Below are 20710 nucleotides of genomic sequence, written 5' to 3'. Positions count from 1 at the left end.
GCACTTCAAAAGATCAGGCTGACATACACAATATAGGCCATGATGTCATTCTCACTTTACTGTAACCTGAACACGGGAGGACTTTCAGCTGGGTGAATCCACATCCATTCTGTTTTGACCCTCTGTTTTATCTCAGGCTAAGGGAAAATAGTTGTGTTATGTGAGAAAGGAAGAAGGGGAGGGGAGGGGAAGTGTAAAGGACAGAAACTCAACCAATCACAACAGAGTGCAAAAACTCTAAGCTCACACTCCTGTGAGATGAGTCAACTGTGAGGCACATGCCACAAAGCAGGAATTTTACACGCTATTCAAGGGAGGAGGGTCAAACGGGCTCTGAAAACAGTCTGTACCCAAACATTTTGTCCTCACTGTAAACGTGTCTTCCCTCATCATGGAAGTGATGGCTTGTGCGCTGGAGGTTAGGAAAGACACCTGATGAAGGGGTGAACAGTTCATTTACATGAAGCAATTGTGTATTTCCAGGAGAAAATCTTTACTTTTTTCTCCTACATGACCCCTTTTTCATTTATTCACAGCAACTGCCGCTGTTTCCTGTGATGCTGGTGCTTTCCAGAATGTTCTACAAACATATTACATAAAGTTCAACTGGCTAAACCCATGTATAATATTCTCTCTGTTGCTGTTTGGTCACGATAACCAAGTGTGAAACCAAAACGTCCACTTCAGTGACAAAAAATGTGTGTGTGTGACACAGACTATTGAGATTGAAGTCTGAAAATAAAGCCTGAGTTGTTGCTCTGTTTTGGATTCCCATAATTATGGCCCGCAACCAACCGTAGCTCTCATCCAGAAGGGGAAGTGAAACAGAGGATGACTGAGAGGCATTTCCTGTGGTCCAACCTCGCTGACATTTGCTGTCATGCTTGCCTGTTTACTGTCATTGTCACTATGGGCAACAGCTGAACCATCATTGGGAAAATACAGGGCCTGTCCTAAATTCGAGTGTCTGAACAGCAAACACTTTACTTGAGCCAAAAATGTTTCGTTTCATGTATATGAAGAAAAAAAAATACCACTTATGTTGCCATGGGAAAAACCTTAACTGATGGAGTGTGTGGATTTTCTTCTAGCATGACGTACAGCTCTCTGTTTCTGGGTTGGGATGGTAATGCAGTCCAAAATACTTAGACCGCTATGTGAACATTTGGTATTGCTGAACAAAAAATATCCCTTTTATTGATCAATGTTAACCCTGATGAAAATGAACTCACCTACCAATTTACCATTCTGATTTTACGTGCAACTTCACAAGCATTACAGGTTATTTCCTGGCTGCCTGTTGCACATAGCAGAGTAATTTGTTTTAATGAATTATTTGCAGATTTTTCCATCAATAATCTAAACTTTATGTCAGCCAAGCAGCACAGTTGATGCGTTTTGGACCAACAGCAGCATCAGATGTGACCACAGGAATTTTAATAAAAAACTCTTTTAGGTAACACTTGTTAACACTCTACTTTTGTTAACACTTTACTTTAATACACACACACACACACACACACACACACACACACACACACATACATATGTGTATATATGTATATATATATGGACTTTCAAGTCTTTATTAATATAGTCTATATCAATGATATAGATGATGAAATCTGAAAATATATGCTTTTAGCTACATTATATTGCGCTATAAACATTAAATTAATTAATTGTTTAATTCATTGTTTTTATACTGCTGCACACAAATGAGTACTCAAAGAAAACCTTAAAGTGAAGGTGCTATTTACTGTTGCATTGTTTATTGGTGGGTATGTACTGTAGGCTGCTGTTTTGTGCGTTAAGTAAGTTGTAAAATAATTTTACAAGATTTTTCATTTTATGCTTTTTTTGGAAAGCTTTTTGGCCCTGGACACCAGATGGATTATGGACACAGTTTTTATGTAGATAAATAAATAAATGAATGCAAAAGTTTTTGACTTTTGACTTATACTGTACTACAGACTACCCTTATACTCTTTCCTATCGAGGGACGGCAGATGGAAAGTAACTAGCTGCATCTGGTACATGACATTTGTGTTTTGCATATATAATCCCTGAAAAATAAATGTAATAAAACAGAAAAAACAAACAAACATATTGTAATGTCACACAACCCACTCTTTATTTGTAGAAAAAAAGTTATTTTATCTACATTAAGTTATTTTATAAATAAAAGACTGGTGTTTTTAGTAAATAAACAATACAAAATGATATGAAAATTAAAATCATTCATTTGCTTCTATTATTTATTTTATTTTTTACGCAATTTGCAACGATACGCGTAATGTGTCATCATCTCTTTCTCAAGTTAGCACAAGCCATAAAAACGATGCAACGCTCTCGCCGGAAGAAGAATCAGAGCGGACAGGAAGTAGCTCTCAGCCAATCGGCTTTTGCAAAGCGTCCTAAGCTGACGTCAGCCCGGTACCGATGAACAACCGGTAGCGCTGTGAAGAGCTGTATGGTTGCCTGTTGTTTGTAGCTTTGTCCGCTAATCCCCGCGTGAAACGTGCAAACATCATGCCTTTCGATGTTAGGAGGTGAGTACGGGGCTTCCCTTTCACTTTGGGTCAGATATGGAGCGTCGGCGGCGGGGGGCTTGCAGTCTGTGAGCTCTGGATGAATTAACGGTCGCCAAAGCATCGCCTTCTAATGAGCGAGTCAAAGTTGTAACAGCGGTGCTTGTCGTCTCGTATGAATGGGCTACATTGTTGTAGAGGGCGTAGAGTGTGTTTTTCACGAGGCGGCGGAGTGATGCTCAGGTGTGCTCGCCGGAGTTTTCGTCTGGGGTCCTGCCTGCGCATGTGCAGATTTCAGCATCCATCCTCATACACACAAGACGTGATCCGCAGGGAATGGTGACAGTTTACAGTCAACACAGTTTTGTCACAGCTGTATTTTGACTAAACAAACGTGCTGGTCTGGTTCAAATCAACAAGTCAAAAGCTTATAATCACCCCTAATGCACCAAAATGGGTCAAAACTTTCAATACACATTGAAAAGCAGGAAACGTATAGTAAGAAGTCCACCTGACTGCAGGCATTGCAGACACATTCAGCTCATCTATTGTTTGATACTTGTGCAACAGGCACAGAGCTAATAGACACACCTACAGGGCTGTTGAAACTGTCAATAGAGCACACCCTAATCAAAGGAAAGGACAGGATGTTTGCACTCAGCCATAGTGGTTACTTATAGTTTGGGAAGTGACAGATACTGACAGCTAAACTGTCAAACTCTTAAGGTTGCAACCTCACATTTAATCCTTAAATTTGACAGAAAAAAAACAGTTTTTTTCGTTCAATCGTTTTGTCTTTGCGTCAAAAAGTAGCCCATGACAAATTCCGAGAACCCAAGGATACTAAGTTTCTCATGATATGACAAAGAAAATGCAGAAAGGTGTCATCTGAGAGGCTCGGACAAGAGAATGTTTGGTATCTTTCTACTAGTTTTGCATGAAAAATAACTATAGTGAGTCATCAAAATAGTTGCTGGTTAGTGCGCTGTCGAATGATTAGTTTACGAATTGATTTAGCTCTGTATCAGATAGATTTTCATCCTTGGTGACAATTAATGATAACTGGTTTGCACCATAATCTGGTCAAAATATTGAATTTACGAGGTGAGATCGCTCTAGTGGTGGAAGAATATTTTATTAATTGATGTGATTATTGCCAAAAAAAAATAGTAATATGATTATGTATCAATTTATAATTTCAGTCATTCATAAAGCAAAAATTCTAAATATTCGCTTGTTCCAGCCTCTCCATTGTGAGGATTTGCTGCGTTTGTCATCTCCGTGTCGGATAATGAAAATGATAACACACACGAACTGTCTGTCAAACTCATCACGGCCGTCCGTCCTACAGATCACAGCTGTGTTGTAATGACAGAATGAATTTACCAACATACAGGATCTGGTGTAACTCTCGTTTGAGCTAATGCAGTGTATGAGCTATGTGTGAGGGTTGTGTGTGAACAGGAGTGTCGTGGGGTTACCGAGTGGTCATGTCCTGTTCAGATGCTTCACGGACTTGATGCCCTGAAACCTGCATTGCAACAGCTGGAAATAGCTCGATTGGCCAACCAACCAGTTGTTTCGAGGTTCCACCCACTCAGAAATACTAGGGGGGTTAGTCAGCGGAGGTAGACTCACCGTAAATTACACCATATGGTTGTGTAGTATATATTCCCAGAATGCTGTGTTGTGTTGTACAACCACCTATGAACCACATCATAAACAATTCTATTGAATGTGAAGGATTACGGCTATTATTCTTCAAATGATTGTCGACAAATCCAGTGAAAAGACCAAAACCAAGAATGTTAGTACATCTCTCATTACTTCCTGTCTGTGGCTCTCAGCTCAAAGTTTATTGGTTCCTACTGAAGACGTAAATCTTAAAAAAAAATGGCTCACAGATATATAGTTTCATAGTTAAAGGAGGCTCGGTAATTTCCTGTAGCAGCTGGGCATTAGAGTTTTTAAGAAAGATTACTCAAAGAGAAGGTAATAATGCATTCGTTGAGGACTATTTTCAGCTGCGGATTAATCCACATTTGGTGTTCTAGGGAATGTCTACAGAATTGTGTACATTCATTGGATACTTGTTGCACTTGTTGTGCTTGTTATTTGGATCAGTTAATTGTTGGTTTTGGACTTCCTCATGAAATATGTTGGTGAAAAAATAACAATATCAAATCAGTCTTACCCTTTAAAATTAAGCCATGCTGCTACTCGACTATGAAAACAGCAGAAATGCTCATCTGTGTTCTGTCGGTGTGCGTGGGCGTAATCTTGTGCTGGTTTTCTGCCCTCAGGATTATTTCCTCGTACCATCAAAACATAAGATAAGATAGATAAGAAGATAAAGATGAGTTCTATGATGTGAGTCACCTTTTTTTTAAAAAAAAACATTTTGTTTTTGGGGAATTCATATCCAAGTTAGTGTTCAGAATGTCTGTCTAATATTTTGTCTTGTAATATCTCAGCTCATTTCTTATTATTACAGCAATTTTTCTGACATTGCAATGCTTCGAACAGGATGACTGCATTCCCATGCATACACCAAACATCCATTTAAAGACCAACCACACACTGATCTCAGTTCTCCTCACATCGCTTCTTAAAATGCTCATCTTCACATTCTTTTCTTGATACGTGACCTACAATGATAATAACACGAACGCACCAACGGCTTTCTGTTTTGCTTTTGAATGGTGTTTCAGCAGTAATAGAGTTTCTGCAGGGACAAAGATAAGCATAACCTCATTCAGAACGACTGAGCAGCAGCTCTCCTGAATGAATGAACGAGTAACAGAAAGGCTGTCATCCACATGTTTGACCTTCACATTATGTCATTTATTGACACATGTAGGCTTGGTTTAGGCTGACCTGGTGATGTAGTGTGTTTGCTCCTGTGATGATTAGTTCATGGTGACTACAACATCCTCCGTGTCAGTAAATGTCACATCTCTTAATCCCGACAGTGATGGCTGACTGTGTGCAGTTTCATAATTGACATACAGGCAGATGACTGAATAGAAACCTGCATGAAGACATATTTAGGCCGTTGCTACTAGCTTGTGATGGGAGCTGATCATATGTGAAAATTTGGATTTACTCAGCGAGACAAGAAAGGGATGAACCACTGACTCATTATGAGTCATGTGCGAGATATGGTTTATTTAGTGAGGCCCTTCCTTGAAAAGCAGCCCTGTGGTGTCAACAGAAAGATGCTGGTACACCATGTACTCTCTAATCACAAAACATCTGAGTCCCTTTACAGAACACTGAGCAGGGGGAAGTGACGGAGGGGGAACGGGTTGACTGTAATTCAGGAAATTGCAGAAATCAGTGATGGGCCGAGAGGTGAACTCTCAAGAGTTAAAGTTAATATTCATGAATACAAAGTGCTCAGAGCGGATGAAATGGAAGTGAAACTGAGTTCTCAGCCAGCATAAAAATAACTGCATGGCACTGTATTAAAGGTGTATAAAATTACAAGATTATAAAAATGTGAAGCGGCACATTTTAAATTATATATCAAAGTGCTTTCAACAAATCCACTTTACTGACTGACAGAATGTTTTTCTTCACAAAGCAGTGAAGATTGAACAAAAGTCATATCAACCTTCATGTTTTTTCCATTTCCATGTCCATTGGTACATTTCAAATGCTGCCTTACCATGCGTGTGTTTAATGAAACAAAAGTATGTGGATGTCAGCCTATTTGTATAAAAACACATTTTCAACTGGTGCAGTATAAATGATGCTTTACTGCACTTCTTGGAAAACAAATCACATAATATTTTGTTCAGTATGGTCAAGGTCAACTTTATTATCCCGGACAGGGAAATTTGGGTGGTCAAGATGCAAAAAGTGAACGAAACAGTCAAATGCACAGTCTGCTGAAGTGCACTGTGTTGAATATGTGTAAAAAATAAAGTACTAGATACTGTATACTGTAGTTAAAATGTTACTTCACAATAAAACAAATAACATATTAGAAATATTACAGGTTACAGATTTATTCCAATAATATATTTGTAATGCAACAAACATATCCTGTCGAGGAACAAACCTCCATCTGGCCTTTATGTACTTTAACATATGTGGTTGTCTTATAGTGCATTATTTATTGAATTAAACTTGCAATTAATTAATTAATTATGTAATAGATGAGTGGATTTCTTCAGCTGTCTTTTGTTCTTAGCCTGACATTATGACGCCTGTCAGGTGTTGACAACTGGCAGCTGTGCTAGTGCCCAGCATTAAACTTCAACACAGCGTTGTTGAGATATTGTTCCAGTCTGACCTCTTATTGTAACACAATACTACAGCTCAGTCAGTCTCCATTATATCAAATCAGAATAATCAGTCTATGAGCAGCTAATAGTGTGGAGTTTGAACACTTAAATAGATACTAGTAATAGTCAGTAATAGTCATTTTGTCCATATCTCCAACCCTGAACTTCAAGTGTTATTCAGTCTTGTGTCCACATCGGAGACTAGTCACGGTTCATGTGTAGCATCAGATTTCCTCTCACGTGAGATTTTGTTTCCTCGCTCATATTCAAATTTAGCAGTGGGAAACCCTGACAGCTAAAAATGTGCATTCGCCATCCAACAGCAAGAAGTGAGGATTTCTGTAACTATTTCTAACCCGGTCTCAGACACACACTTCAAATCGACTGTTAGCGAGGTTTATCGCACTGGACGACTCTGTGCAGCTAATAGGCTGCAGTCAGCAGTGTTCTCGTCATGTATCGTGAATGTTTAAGAGTATACTTCAGGACAAGGAATATAGTATGATTTTAAATGTACATATCAGTGTATTAAGATGGCTTGTTTTTGTGTGGTATAGTAGAACCAATTTATGTGCTATGAAAGCAATAACCCCACATTTTAAACCTGCAGACCCTCTATACAGTATTTCATATAGTCCCCAATGGTTCTCCTAAACATGCCAACTTTTCTGCCTGTCCTGACCACTTTGACCACAAACATGGTTTGGAGTTTACACAGCAGGAGTTGCCAGAGGCTCCCAAACAACATGGATCATGTATTTGTCGGCAGGAATCCTTGAACTGCTTTTCACATGACAATGGTGTCAGTGTGTGTATAGCTGTGCTCCACCTGTCCGGTGGTCTCAGGAGCTCAGTGCGGCCGGGCGGAGAGGATGTGAGGAAAGAGATTCTCCCTCTGCACACTAAGGCTTAACAATCAGGAAGTGTGTTACTCTAGAAGTCGTCCTGATCCTGATACAGGACGACTCCACCCTGAGCTCCCCGCCCAGCTCCTCTCTGTGCTGTCTGCCCTATATATCCCGACGGGCCACCTATTAGCACACAGTGATCTAATGCTAATGGGACATGGGTGCAGGAAGTCAGAGATGGATGCGAATCAAAGAGAGAAAGAGACGGAGGGAAGCTGGCTGAGGTGTTTACGGTCCAGGAATAAAAACAAAGGAGTGAAAGCAGGAGCTGAGGCAAAACAAGAGAAGCAGCAGGGTCGGGGCCGGACAGGAAGCCCTCCCTCCCGCTTCCTCCCCCCGCCCTGCATTGCATCAGCTGTGATTATTTCACTGGCAGCTCTCGGTGGAAGAAAATATGAACAGATGTGAGTGCTTTTGGAAGGAGAGCGAGTGCGAGAGGGGAGATGTGAAGAGCCCGTGGGTGGGGTTTGCGCAGTCTGCGATGGAGTTTGGGGTCGAAAATGTTTCACTGCCCAAAAAGGACATGCGTAAGAACTCATGAACCTAAATAGTTTTGGTGTTGAGCAGAAGACTCCCCTCCCCTCTTCTCAGCTCCCCAAATAGGCAACAGCAATGTTTCACAAGAAGAGAGTTGATTTAATCAGGTGGTAATGAGCCCCCCTCAGCTTTTTATCCATGGGTTTCATTCATGGGTCCAAAAATGCTCATTTGTAAGATTTAGATGAGAATAAATCTGCAGACTGAGTGCTTCGCTGCTGGTATGTAATTGTACTGTAATTTCCACTTACTGCCAAGATCAAACCATATCATTTGGAGCTGTTCCTGCACTTGTGTTTATATCCTGTGTGTGTGTGTGTGTGTGTGTGTGTGTGTGTGTGTGTGTGTGTGTGTGTGTGTGTGTGTGTGTGTGTGTGTGTGTGGCTTTCTGTCTGGACCTGTTGTGTGTAATGGCTATGGTCCAGAGCTAACATTCCACCGCTCTTCTGTAATATCGCACAGCCTTATGGGTACAGAATGTGCTTCTTTTCTCTGCACGTAGTGTTTACATTTTCTCACTCCACTTTCCCTGTTTTTTTTGTTTTGTTTCATTTCCTTTTCTTTTTTCTCTCCTCAGATTCGATATCTACAGGAAAGTGCCAAAAGATCTCACCCAGCCCACATACACAGGAGCTTTCAGTGAGTAGTCCTTCACACACACACAGCAGGCCACGGCTATTGCTTCTATTTTCGGCTGTTTTTTTATTTGGATATTTTGTTCAATTGAGTCTTAGTTGTACAGCTCTCCTCATATTTATGTGACATCCCTGAATGTTGCTTCTATAATGAACATTTAGGATTAGATATGCCGTTCAGTCAGAAACTTAAAATACACTTTCTCAAGTTTTCTTGCTGAGAGTCAGCTGAAAAGATTGATACCACTCACATGTCTGTGCGTAAAATATGAAACTATGGCAAGTAGACGCTTAGCTTAGCTTAGCACAAAGACTGCAAACAGGGGGAAACAACTAGCCTGCTTCTGTCCCACCAAAGCAAAGGGCAGAAATGACAAGTTGATGTTTTATTCTAATTTTTGCACTTTGTTTTTTCCGTGGATGAAACAATTAAGTGATAATGTGTGTAATTAGTGAGTGTTAGCGTCAAGCTAGCTAGTTTCCAATCTTTGTGCTAAGATCAGCTAACTGGCTTTCAGCTCTAGCTTCATATTAAAACCATAACTACTAATTTTAACACATTTTTAATTTAACAAAAAAGACATAGTGTGTTTGTAAGCGTATTTTATTATTAACTTTGGAAAGACTTGGCTGTGTCCAGTCTTAATGCTCCGCTAACCTAATCGCCTGCTAGCTCTTGCTCCATATTTAGCATGCGGCCATGACAGTGCTATGATGAGCTTTTCAGCAGTTTCGCTATCTAATTTAGCCGTAAAGGGTAGCTTGTTTGTATCCGCGTATTTCAGCTGATCTGGTCTATACTTTCTGCTCTTGAGTTGCAATAACTAATAACTCTGTCATCCCAGCAGCAGCTAAGGGGTAGTATTTAGCAAGTGGAGGTTTATATGCAGGTGTTTCTTGAGAAGGTAAATGGAAAGTGGTACCCGGCAGTGCTTAGGGAGGTATCCAGGAACAGAAGGGGAGGAGCTGCCGCTGTGTTTCAAGTACCTGCCTGTCCCAGCGCAGGTACAGGTACGTCCTGACGGAGTCACCCAGCGCAGGGCAGTACCTGTTTTAGCACAGCGAGTATGGTGAGAATGTTAATGATCACGTTCTTTCATAGCCACAGGCACCTGAGAAGTCATCTGAATGTTTGTCGTGTCAGGTCATGTGTTTTCCCCCTTGTCATGAACAAGTCAGCGTGTAATCCGGGATTGTATTGATTATTCACTGCTTCATGGACCTGAAAGACCTGATGACACATTTTTGGCTCCTCAGTCATTTTCTAGTGCTGCTTATTCATTGGTCAGCTGATGACACAGGATGCGGGGTAGAGTGAAATGTCAACAGCAAACCAAACGGATGACTGATTGGGTAAGCGGCGCTGCCATTGAATAGTGAGCACTTTTAAACGGATTATAAACACCTTCCTGGATGACAGGGAAGAGAATGAATTTGCTAAAGATATACGCACAGTTTCCACCCATGAGGAAGTGGATGGACGCTCTTCCTGTACACAATCAACACCCTTCCTGTCTCCATCCACTGTCTAGGGGTGAGGTCGTTGGGTGGATTTGGGTATTAGAGGACTGTTATTGCTTCACCCACGGCAGGTCAGCTCACAGTTTGGCTTGTGTGGTTCAGAGGGAACCAGAAACAGACTCCCCCTCACCTCTTCAAAAAAAGGCCAAGTATTTGACCCTGCCTGCTTTTGTTATTCTGTTTTAGGGCCACATTCCTTTGAGTTCCTTTTTTATGGTATTTACTGTGAGCAGTCCCTCTGTTTGAGCCACAGTGGTCCCTGGAAGCGTTCTAGCTCTGGTCATGATGTATCCATCGGCCGTTTGACTGACTTTCTGTGGTAGAATTTGCTGTCCTGCCTGTGCTGATAGGAGATTCTCATTTGTCTGTACTGTATGGGGAAAACGAGGCTTGGGCAGCACAAAAATAAACATCTGATTACGAGGGCCAGTTTCGGATGTCACCGGCTGATTCATGGTGTTATTGTAACTGATTCTTTGTGTCACAGCTCTGAGGAAAAAAAGCTTCTGCTCTGTTGGAATGAAGCAACTTTTGAGCGCATTTCATCCCATGTGTGGGCACTGGGAAGGATGAGCTGGAGTTTGAAAAAAAAAAAAAGAAACACTTGTGAAGTCTTTGTAAATCATTGGGTTTGTCAGTATTTCCATTGCGGAGCTGCTGAAGTTTAAATTAGTGTCAGCCCATTACTCTGATCTTTAATAATCCCTTTCCAGTATTGTGTCCTTTGAAGCCTGGGAGGAATTACCGTACAAGTCTGATGAACCTGAATTGATGACCTATGTGTCATGGTGACACTCCCCATTGTTTGTTGGTTAAACATTACCTTATGTAAAACCTCCACTAACCGCAGCTTTGGCCGTGATGCCCTGCCAACCACAAGGTCACGTGACTGTGTGATCCTAGGAGACAGTTGCCACGTAAACACGGCTCACCTGCTGAGTGAGAGCTTTCTGACTGGGGCTGTCGCCATACCAGATCGACCACAGTTGCGCAGACACAGATCAGTTCCTTCCATATTTATCCGAGTAAATACCTGACTGCGTTTTATATGACCCTCCGGCTGATTGGTTTGACACATGAAATGAAACAGACGAGCCTGGATGCTCCCTCTGATTTTAGCCTTGTTTAACCCTGTTTGTTGGATTAAACATAAATAAAACAGAACGCGATAACTTGCTAACCCAACTTAACATACGCAGTTGAAAACAGTACAAAGACAATATATTTAATGCTTGACCTCATCAGCTTCATTGATTTTTGTAAATATCTGCTTATTCTGAATGTGACCAGGAAAGTGAAACGCTACAAAAGCACTGTTTGGATCATTCCACAGGTAAACAGGTTGCTTGGTAACAGGTGATAGTATCATGATTGGGTATGAATGATGGAAAGGAAAGGCTCAGTCGTTCACAAGCGAGGATGGAGCGAGGTTCACCACTTTCACTACACGGGCCTGGGAACACGTCATTAAAGCGCTGTTGGTAAACCCAGTTTGTTTGCAAAATGACTGCATTCCCAATTTTTTTTTCGAATCTGGGTTGCAGGAGCCATTTTTGGTCCGGGCAATTGTCAGTGTGCGAGTTTGTCTAAAGAAACCTAAAGTGAGCTGTTTGTAAGACCCACATAAAGTGAGCTCACCTCTCTCAAAGCAGATATGCTGTAATGGCCGCCTGTTGTGCTGGTATTTAATGTGTAATTTGTGTAGGAGGGTGTTTAAAAACCTGCGTAATGGCAGACTTAACACCATCAGTAAAACAGCTATTTAGGGAAATCTTTTATGGCGGCTGTGATTTTATTAATGTCAACATCTTAGGTCAGCCATTACTAAAGGCTGCAACAGCCCAACTCATTTGGCTTTCATCATCCCTTGAAATGCTGTCGTAATTTAAGATTAATATGCTGTATGTAAGATCAACAGTGGCTTACATTTAAGCGAGGTCTTCATTCTAACTTTCTTCCTCTTTGCCCACAGTTTCCATTCTCTGCTGCGTCTTCATACTCTTCCTGTTCCTGTCTGAGCTGACGGGATTCATAGCCACTGAAATGTAGGTATCACAGCATCACATCTGAGAATAATCATGCTTCTTATAATATCATTTAGTTGAAACACTGTAAGGTAGAGACAGTTCCTCTGTCGCCTCACAGGCACAGGACCCGAAATATACGAGTCAGGGACTTAATACATCATAATGCGCCCATTATGATGTACTCTGCTCTGCCCATGTTGTAACCAATGAATGCTGCCGGTTTTCTCACAGGAAATTGTCTCTGTGCATGCGTCAGCCTCTTGGCGATGTGTAATAAGGGATGACTTGGGGAGGTTGTGACGGGAAGGAAATTACATTGACAGAGATACACAAATGCTCTTTACCTTGCAATTTGGCAGAAGATGAATCCTCACCTGTTAAAGTGGTGTGCAAAGGACATATGGAGGGAGGAAATGACTGTACATTTTCTTCACAAATTGACTTTTCCCCCCCTTTTATTTAGAGTTTCAGTTTCAGCTTATATAACCATTTTTTATCTTTTCTGTCCGTCGCAGTGTAAATGAACTGTATGTGGATGATCCTGATAAAGACAGTGGTGGGAAGATAGAAGTGAGTTTAAACATCAGTTTGCCAAACTTACACTGTGATTGTGAGTATATACATAATATCCAACTCTCAATTTCTTTGCATTACACCTCCTGTTTGAATGCTTTCTTTTTCACATTGTTCATGACCTCCCCTGTGCAGTTTGTTTCCCCTTTGTCATCATTTAACACGGCATTGTGGCAAAAGATAAACGATAGCCCAGATAAAGAAGTAGGCTCACAACTAGATAATGGTTTGTTTACCCGGCTGTGTTGCGGCGCGCTGCCAGATAACACTCGATCTCAGCCCGGCCTCCGACCCGCGTCGCCGCCGTTTGATCTCGTGCTGCCACACAGCTGTGATCCCAGTTTGACATGAAGCTGCCTCCGGTGGCTCGCCTGCTGCACTCCAGCGTCAGAGGAGTGGGCAGGGCCCGCTGAGGCTTGCCAGGGCGGAGAGCAGTCACCGGCTATTTGCTCCTCATGACTCCCGTCAGAAACTATGCTCAGTGACAAACCGCGCACATGCACACACCACACTGGCGAGGTTCTGCCAGCACAGAAAACACACATTCGTCAGATTCGAGCGATATCCAAAAATGGCAAAGCTAATAAACGCTTGTGTGAAAAATGAAGGCCAGGTTTGTGCGCGAGAGGCTTTGGCACGCAGGCGCGCAGCTGCGGGCCATGTGTTTAGACGAGCTCGCTCACGGCATGCCTCAACAAAGGCCGTTTCCAATTAAAGCTCTTGATGATTGTATGGATGGTGGCTTTGTTTACGTGCAGTTTTTTAGCAGAAATTCGGGCCCTCTTAAATACCAGCTCAAACACGTTGGTCTAACCGCGCTGCAGCTGCATGTAATGAGCAGAAATGTTCCCCCCAGCGTGTTAATATTGTACGCCAGTTTATTTTCCAGGCCTCCAAACTTTTCATCCATTGCAGATTTACTTGGATGGAGAAATCTTTTCATCATGGAAAAGCTGGCATTAGCATCTCTTTTAACTATTTATCTGCTCTGCTGTGGAGTTATACAGCGTCATCCTCCGCTGACCTTTACGGGTTGCCATGTCTCGATTTGTGACTTAATGGAAAACCGTCTGTAATAACCTTATAATAAATACACCCGGGATCCACTTCCAGGTCTAAATGTCTTAAAAAGGAGAAACGAGCAGCTCAGACGCGCACACAGTGGCAGACTTCACTTATATTTGTGGGCTGTATTTTGAGATCCGGAGAGGCGGGAGGGGGCTGGGCGGTGGGCTCGTCTTGAATGTCAAAGGTCGGACAGACGGCATGTGGAGGTTTTAGCACAGATCCGGCAGACGTCTCTCTCTGCGCTGACGGCCAGCGCGCAACACAGGCAGGCCCTGAAAATAGGCCACTGCCAGTGTGCCAACACACGACGGCCTGCAGGAGGGGGGTCAGTGAAGCCTAGATGGAAAAACACAGGCTGGGAGGGCAACAGGCAGGATAGGTGGTCTGTATGGAGTGTGTTTACTCTGTGGCTCACACTCTGCAGTAATATTCACATTTCTCTCTTTCTTCTTCTCTGCCACCACTGATAAAAAAGTGCTTGTTATGTGAATGTAAAAAATAGGCCTGCAGTTAATAATTATCCTCATTATCAGTTAATCTGTCAATCATTTCTCTGACTAACCAATGAGTCGCTCAGTTGATAGAGTCCCGCGATAAGGTGGTGATGTCTTCAAATAGCTTGTTTTTTCTGACCGACAGTCCAAAAGCAAATGATTTTCAGTTTATAATGATGTTTGTTCTGACCTTTTTTCAGAATGTTGTGGCTGTGTGAGCACTCATTGGACTTTCACAGCAAAATAACGATCAATTGATTAATCATTTATTAACGAGAAAACTGAACCATTTCAGCTTCTCAGATGTGAGGATTTGCTTCGTCTGTTATATATTATACTAGTAAATTGGATGTGTTTGGATTTTGAATTCTTACTTGTTGTTGTTATTTCACTGTTTTGTGACATTTAAGACTAAACTAATCAATTATTCTAAAATAATAGATGGATTTATTAGACAATGAAAAAATGTTAGCCGCAGTCCTAAATGATTGAAGAGATGAATCAACCATTAAAAATGTTGCTGATTCATTTCTGTTTGACCAAGTGATCAATCGACTGTCTCATCACTAAAAATAGTCGAAGTTTGGAACCAGCAGAGGAAACTGTAGAATGTTTTTGTTCATATATTCTTTATCGAAGTCTACTTTATGTGTGTTTAAAGTCTCTCACGTGTCTCCTTGCTGTTGCTCAGTGGTGGGTCTGGACATCCAGGATGAGATGGGCCGCCACGAGGTCGGTCACATAGACAACTCGATGAAGATCCCCCTCAACCAGGGCGACGGGTGTCGCTTTGAGGGAGAGTTCACCATCAACAAAGTAAGGCCTCATCACACAGCAGGGTGGAGAAGAACAACCTGCGTTCACTGTGTGAATCACTTGTTTTGGGTGGCTGATCGCCTTTGGGGGAATCCAAGAGTCTGCTTTTTGTGCCCACTAATCATGATGGATGGACTGAGAGCGCTGATATTATGTGGAGCTATACGTTGTTTATTTGTCTTTGACCCAGAGGGCGAGGCCCTGCCTGAGACCTCCTCCTTCAGTCTTAATTGAGTTATGTTAAACGGCGGCGCGCCGGGGTCGGCTTCAGTTACATCTGACAGTATAGTCTGAGCCCGGTGAAGCCCTGTTTGTCCTTCCATCGTCTTGTGCGTCAGTCTTTCCAGGACTTTTCAAATGATTAACCCAGCAGTTGTACATTTAACACTCTTGCATGTGGAATATTTGGAAATATACAAAACATGTTAAAGTGGGTAGATTTTTCTTCCGGAGGCAGGGGCCGTTAACCGGCCTTGTGCGCGTTCAGACTTGGTTAGTTAACTGAATGTGCTGCAGGTGCTCAGGGTTTTACTGACACAAACGTACTGAGCTGTGTTTGTGCATGTGTGTGTCCTCAGGTACCAGGAAACTTCCATGTGTCGACACACAGTGCTACAGCGCAGCCCCAAAGCCCTGACATGACCCACACCATCCACAAGCTGGCCTTTGGGGAAAAGCTCCAGGTCGGGACTAAAACACCCCCAGAAAAACAACGTGAACGCAGATAAGCTCTCCAATTATCAAGGCTTGACACCGATCTCTGTTCTCTCTTTGGTCACGCAGGTACAAAAAGTACAAGGAGCCTTCAACGCGTTAGGAGGAGCTGACAGGCTGTCCTCTAACCGTACGTATGCACGCAGCACATGCACTCATCACAGCCGCAGCGTGGCGTTTATGTAAGCCTGCTTGCTGACATAGAATGGCGCAATGAAACGAGACACCTCGCGGACGGCTATCGCACCCAAACTGAGTGGAAACTTGATTCACGCGGCCGACGCTGCACCTCACACGGAAAGGCTCCGGCCTGTTGCGTCGTAAAGAAGACTGCATCTATTTTTGGAGGCTGAAGCGCTTTTTTTTCTTTTAATTGAAATTTGTTTCTCTTGCAGCTTTGGCCTCGCACGACTACATCCTGAAGATTGTCCCAACAGTGTACGAAGACCTATCAGGCAAACAGAGGTTCTCCTACCAGTACACAGTAGCCAACAAGGTGCTGCTATTACCCCTCTTTCCCTTGCTTCCTGTGAGATCATTACCTCTGTGTCATATGTTGTTGTTGCACTTGTTCTGGAAGCAGCGTGACCATCCCGACATATGGCCAGAGCGTGTATCGCCGTATTAACTTGTGCACTCACCTGGAAGTGAAAGCTCACCTCTAGTGACTGGAAACGCTCCCTAGATGTCAACAAACCATAAACACACTTCTTAGAACTGTGTAGACTGACAGCTGGGTTCAGAGTTTGGAGTAACAACAGTGCAGGTCAGCTGTGAACCACAGAGGAGGACGAGGGCCTGTGTGAAATATCCCCAAATCTCATGGCCAAAGCATAAATAAAGGTCCAGCTGAGGCAGGCATCGGGGCTTGGATCTTCTTTTTTTTTTTATTTATTAATACTGTCAAGTTTATGCTTAAGATGAATTAGGCTGGATTTATATAAACTCACTGATATGTGTCATCGCCTAACGATAACTCACGACACACTGTAGCCTCCTCCCTCTTACATCAACAGTTTTATTCAGCCGAGATTCATTTTTAATGAATCATGTGTGACTTTTGAGTGACTTTATCCCAAACCAGTTCTGTCATGACTCATAAACGCTGCTGCCACCACTACAGATAAGACTGAAGTCACAGACTAAATTGATTTCTAAACAAGGTGGGATTTGCTGCATCAGTGTTGATGAAGTTGACGTCTCTCGCCAGTCGCTGATCGGAGACCCATAAAAATCGCTAACGCGCTCTCTTTGTCCGTCCCTCACAGGAGTACGTTGCTTACAGCCACACGGGCAGGATCATCCCGGCCATCTGGTTCCGATACGACCTCAGTCCAATCACAGTCAAGTACACAGAGAGGAGGCAGCCTTTGTACCGCTTCATCACAACGGTGAGTGAAGTTTCTGTGGGCTTTGCCAGAACAAAAAGTCTTTCAAAGGTCGTAAATACTGCATAAACTGCAATTTTAGGTTCGAAGCATGTTCTTTAATTTGCAATAACTCATTTTTTGCTGTTGAGGGGCCGCAGAAACAAGCAGTGAACACAACAAGCAAACAGTTTTCTGTTTACATATCCAGCGGGTGCAGAGTAACATTATCATTCATTTATAATGTGGTGTTTTAGTCCACCTGACAAGGGCAACTCCAGTATTCGCGCTCTTTTAGCTCTGGTTTGGTCTCTACCTTCTTCCTGGGTTTTACAACTGCATCTTTATTGTTTTCACCAACAGGCAGCAAAAAAAAAAAGCTCTGGTAATCGACTGTACACTAGCTGCCCAGCACCAAACAGCAGACAGACACAGCTAGCAGCTAGCTGCTGAACATAGTGGAGAGTCAATGCTGAACTTCGATTTTTTTAGTAAGAATTAAAAATGGACACACAGTATGTCTCTCTAAGCTATGGGACTATTGTTGTTGGAGATTTAAATGTTAAGATTTCCTCTTTCTTTTCATTGGTGGCAGACGAGGTCTTTTGAAGTCTTAAATTTAAAGTAAGAGGAGTTCAACATTTACGCTTGATTTGCTTTCTTTGCGAGAGTTAGATGAGAATGTTGCTGCCTGTATGGTAAATGCTCTAGCCAGCAGGTGCTTAGCTTAGCTTAGCTTAGCTTAGCTTAGCATAGAGACCGAAATCATGGGAAAACAGCTACCCTTGCTCTGTCCAAAGATACCTACCAGCACCTCTAAAGCTATTTAAAACATTATATTTTGTAATTTTAACAACTACAAAGAACTGTTCCTTTTATCGCCCCCGGCCTCCACTCCCCACCTGACTTGTCAGCTGAGGAATTTTTCCTCATCAGGAAAGTTTCCTGCTGACTGATGATGCAGTCAGGATGAAGTTGGCTGCCTGGCTGATGAGCTCCACTGTTATTTGTCTTTTGTGTTGTTTAGCTTCACCGTGCCTTAAAGCATGGGTCGGATATGACTGTGCTTATAGTGTGATTATGAGTCATGGCTTAAGATCGTGAGTCAAGCTGCAGCACGGCTCTTTGCTGGATTCCAGCACATTCTGAGGTGTCAGTGTAATGTATTGTTATTATTAACCATGATTAAAAGCAGCTGATATGGAAGCATTTACATCCAGAGGGGGAAATACCAAAGCTTTGAAGTAGCGAGACTGACCGAGTGACTTGTTTTCTATAGATCTGCGCCATCGTTGGCGGGACGTTCACGGTCGCAGGAATCATCGACTCCTGTATATTCACCGCTTCAGAGGCCTGGAAGAAGATCCAGATAGGAAAAATGTCATGAGGACTGCCCCCCACCCCTCCCCGCATCTTATTTATAAGTGCAGAGTTGCTAGCCTGTTAGCTAAATCCAGTCCCCGCTCAAACCAGCTTCCTTTTGGAGATTGTATCAACGTGACCAATGAAGCGGCTCCGGCACTCGATCTAACTACCAGGCTACACAGCTGCCTCTCAGTTACTTAAGGTCCTCCAGGGCTCCGTCTCCTCTTGTGACGCGTGGACGCTGACTATCACATGTCTGCTTCCTGCGTCTTCAGTGACAGGAGAGGAGATGGAGGATTCTGTTACCATGGGGATGAAGTCTTGGTCATGGTTCAACCAGTTTGGGTATTTGAAGGCTGCACCTTTTTTTTTCCTTTTTTTTTTTAAGAATCATGTATATTTGTGCTGATATTCAATTTTTTTAAAAAAACTGACACAAATTATTAATTGGGAAATTAGAATTTATGGCTGAATGACATTAAGGGAGAATTTCAGGCGGGTGTATTGATCAGCCGGTGCCAAAAGGAGTGATGATTTGAAGGAAGTGTTCTGGGTTATAAACCTGTGTTATATGGCATAGACAAGACTGAAGCAGTTTGATAATTCACACTGTCCATAAAACTATATTTAGCACGATGTGACCTTTTTTTCAGCCCATCCACTCGACCTGCAGTATTCAAACTGTGCCTTTAGGTTTCCTGTCCCAGCGTACAGGATCATCATCTGTCTGTCCGTCTGTTTCATCGGCTGCCGCTAAAACCAGTATTTTCAAGTTCTCGTGCGTGTTACAGCTTGGGGTACCTGTGTTCATTCACATTTTAGAGATTCTTTTCAGTACAGTGATCATTCTTTACATTTCACTCTGTTTATACCAAATCTTTCATCAGCACTTCTCAACGTCTCAGCATTTTCCATTCCATTTCCATTATTGCAAAGAATATAGCCTTGTTTTTGTCAAAGAGATAAAATGATTTAGTTAATTTTTTACGCCGTACGTGGCTTTGTTTACTCGCTGTGTTTCCTTGAAGTTGTAAATTTTGGTTTTGTAAGAAGAGAACTTGTAGGCCAAGATGTTTTTCCTCTTTAGTCATTTTCTTTTCTTTTCTACTGTTGTGTAAAAGACATCTCTGATCAAGCACAGTGATAGTCACAAGCCCTCAGAACTGGTCTTTCTACTGTCATCCATTTCCTGATTCGTCTCAGATTACTCTGTAATGCCATGTGTCCCATGAGTAAAGGCACCATAGAAATCACTGTTGTTGCTCCATGTCTCCAGGTTTCCAAAACTTTCATTCACTAACTTTTATTTTGGTTTGAACTCCACAGGATAGGATTGACGTGGTTTACAGATCTCAAAGGAAGCACCGACTCACTAAACTGAGGCCTAACAAGGAAGGATTTTAGCTTTCTGGTCTAGAGAAGATGTGAGAAACTGGTTTATTTTATAATCAAATCTAAAGTAGTCAAGTTATGGAGTCCAGGTTGTATAGGGAAGTCACTTGAAACTGACAGTTTACCTGAATTCATCCAGATACCCATATCAACAACCACTCATAGAGACGGTGTGTGTGTGTGTGTGTGTGTGTGTGTGTGTGTGTGTGTGTGTGTGTGTGTGTGTGTGTGTGTGTGTGTGTGTGTGTGTGTGTGTGTGTGTGTGTGTGTGAAGTGGACTTTGCACCCAGAGCGCTGCTCATTTCCATCAGCTGGCAGCTAGAGTCAACACCCTGCACGTTGTCATTTGTGATGTGAGCATGTAAGAGGGCGTTAAGCTGTCACAGCTGTCATCATGCTTACGTCCAGCTCTGATAAGAGGTGCTTAGTGTGACTCACTCTTTTATTCGCCCTACATCTCCCTGTTTACC

The 20710-nt window shown here is 42.5% G+C and overlaps 1 protein-coding gene across 1 annotated transcript; it reads left to right on the top strand.

Annotated features, from left to right (window-relative positions):
• Positions 1-2429: 2429 nt before the first annotated feature.
• Positions 2430-20101, top strand: ergic1 (endoplasmic reticulum-golgi intermediate compartment 1). The gene is made up of 10 exons (XM_041943966.1): positions 2430-2552; positions 8846-8907; positions 12397-12469; positions 12967-13061; positions 15278-15402; positions 15981-16085; positions 16186-16246; positions 16512-16612; positions 17385-17507; positions 18763-20101. The coding sequence occupies exons 1-10, from the start codon at positions 2533-2535 to the stop codon at positions 18868-18870; spliced, it is 873 nt and encodes a 290-aa protein (XP_041799900.1). The 5' UTR covers positions 2430-2532; the 3' UTR covers positions 18871-20101.
• Positions 20102-20710: the final 609 nt, after the last annotated feature.

The sequence above is a fragment of the Chelmon rostratus genome, chromosome 9 (genome assembly GCF_017976325.1).
Source record: "Chelmon rostratus isolate fCheRos1 chromosome 9, fCheRos1.pri, whole genome shotgun sequence".
NCBI classification, from domain to species: Eukaryota; Metazoa; Chordata; class Actinopteri; order Chaetodontiformes; family Chaetodontidae; genus Chelmon; species Chelmon rostratus.
The sequence above is the reverse complement of the archived record's forward strand: the minus strand, read 5'-3'. Positions and strand labels throughout refer to the sequence as shown.

Coding starts and splice junctions, on each gene's coding strand:
- ergic1 (XM_041943966.1), top strand. CDS start 2,533: ATGCCTTTCGATGTTAGGAG. Junction 13,062..15,277: donor GCCAAACTTACACTGTGATT/GTGAGTATATAC, acceptor GCTGTTGCTCAG/TGGTGGGTCTGGACATCCAG. Junction 16,613..17,384: donor AGTACACAGTAGCCAACAAG/GTGCTGCTATTA, acceptor CGTCCCTCACAG/GAGTACGTTGCTTACAGCCA.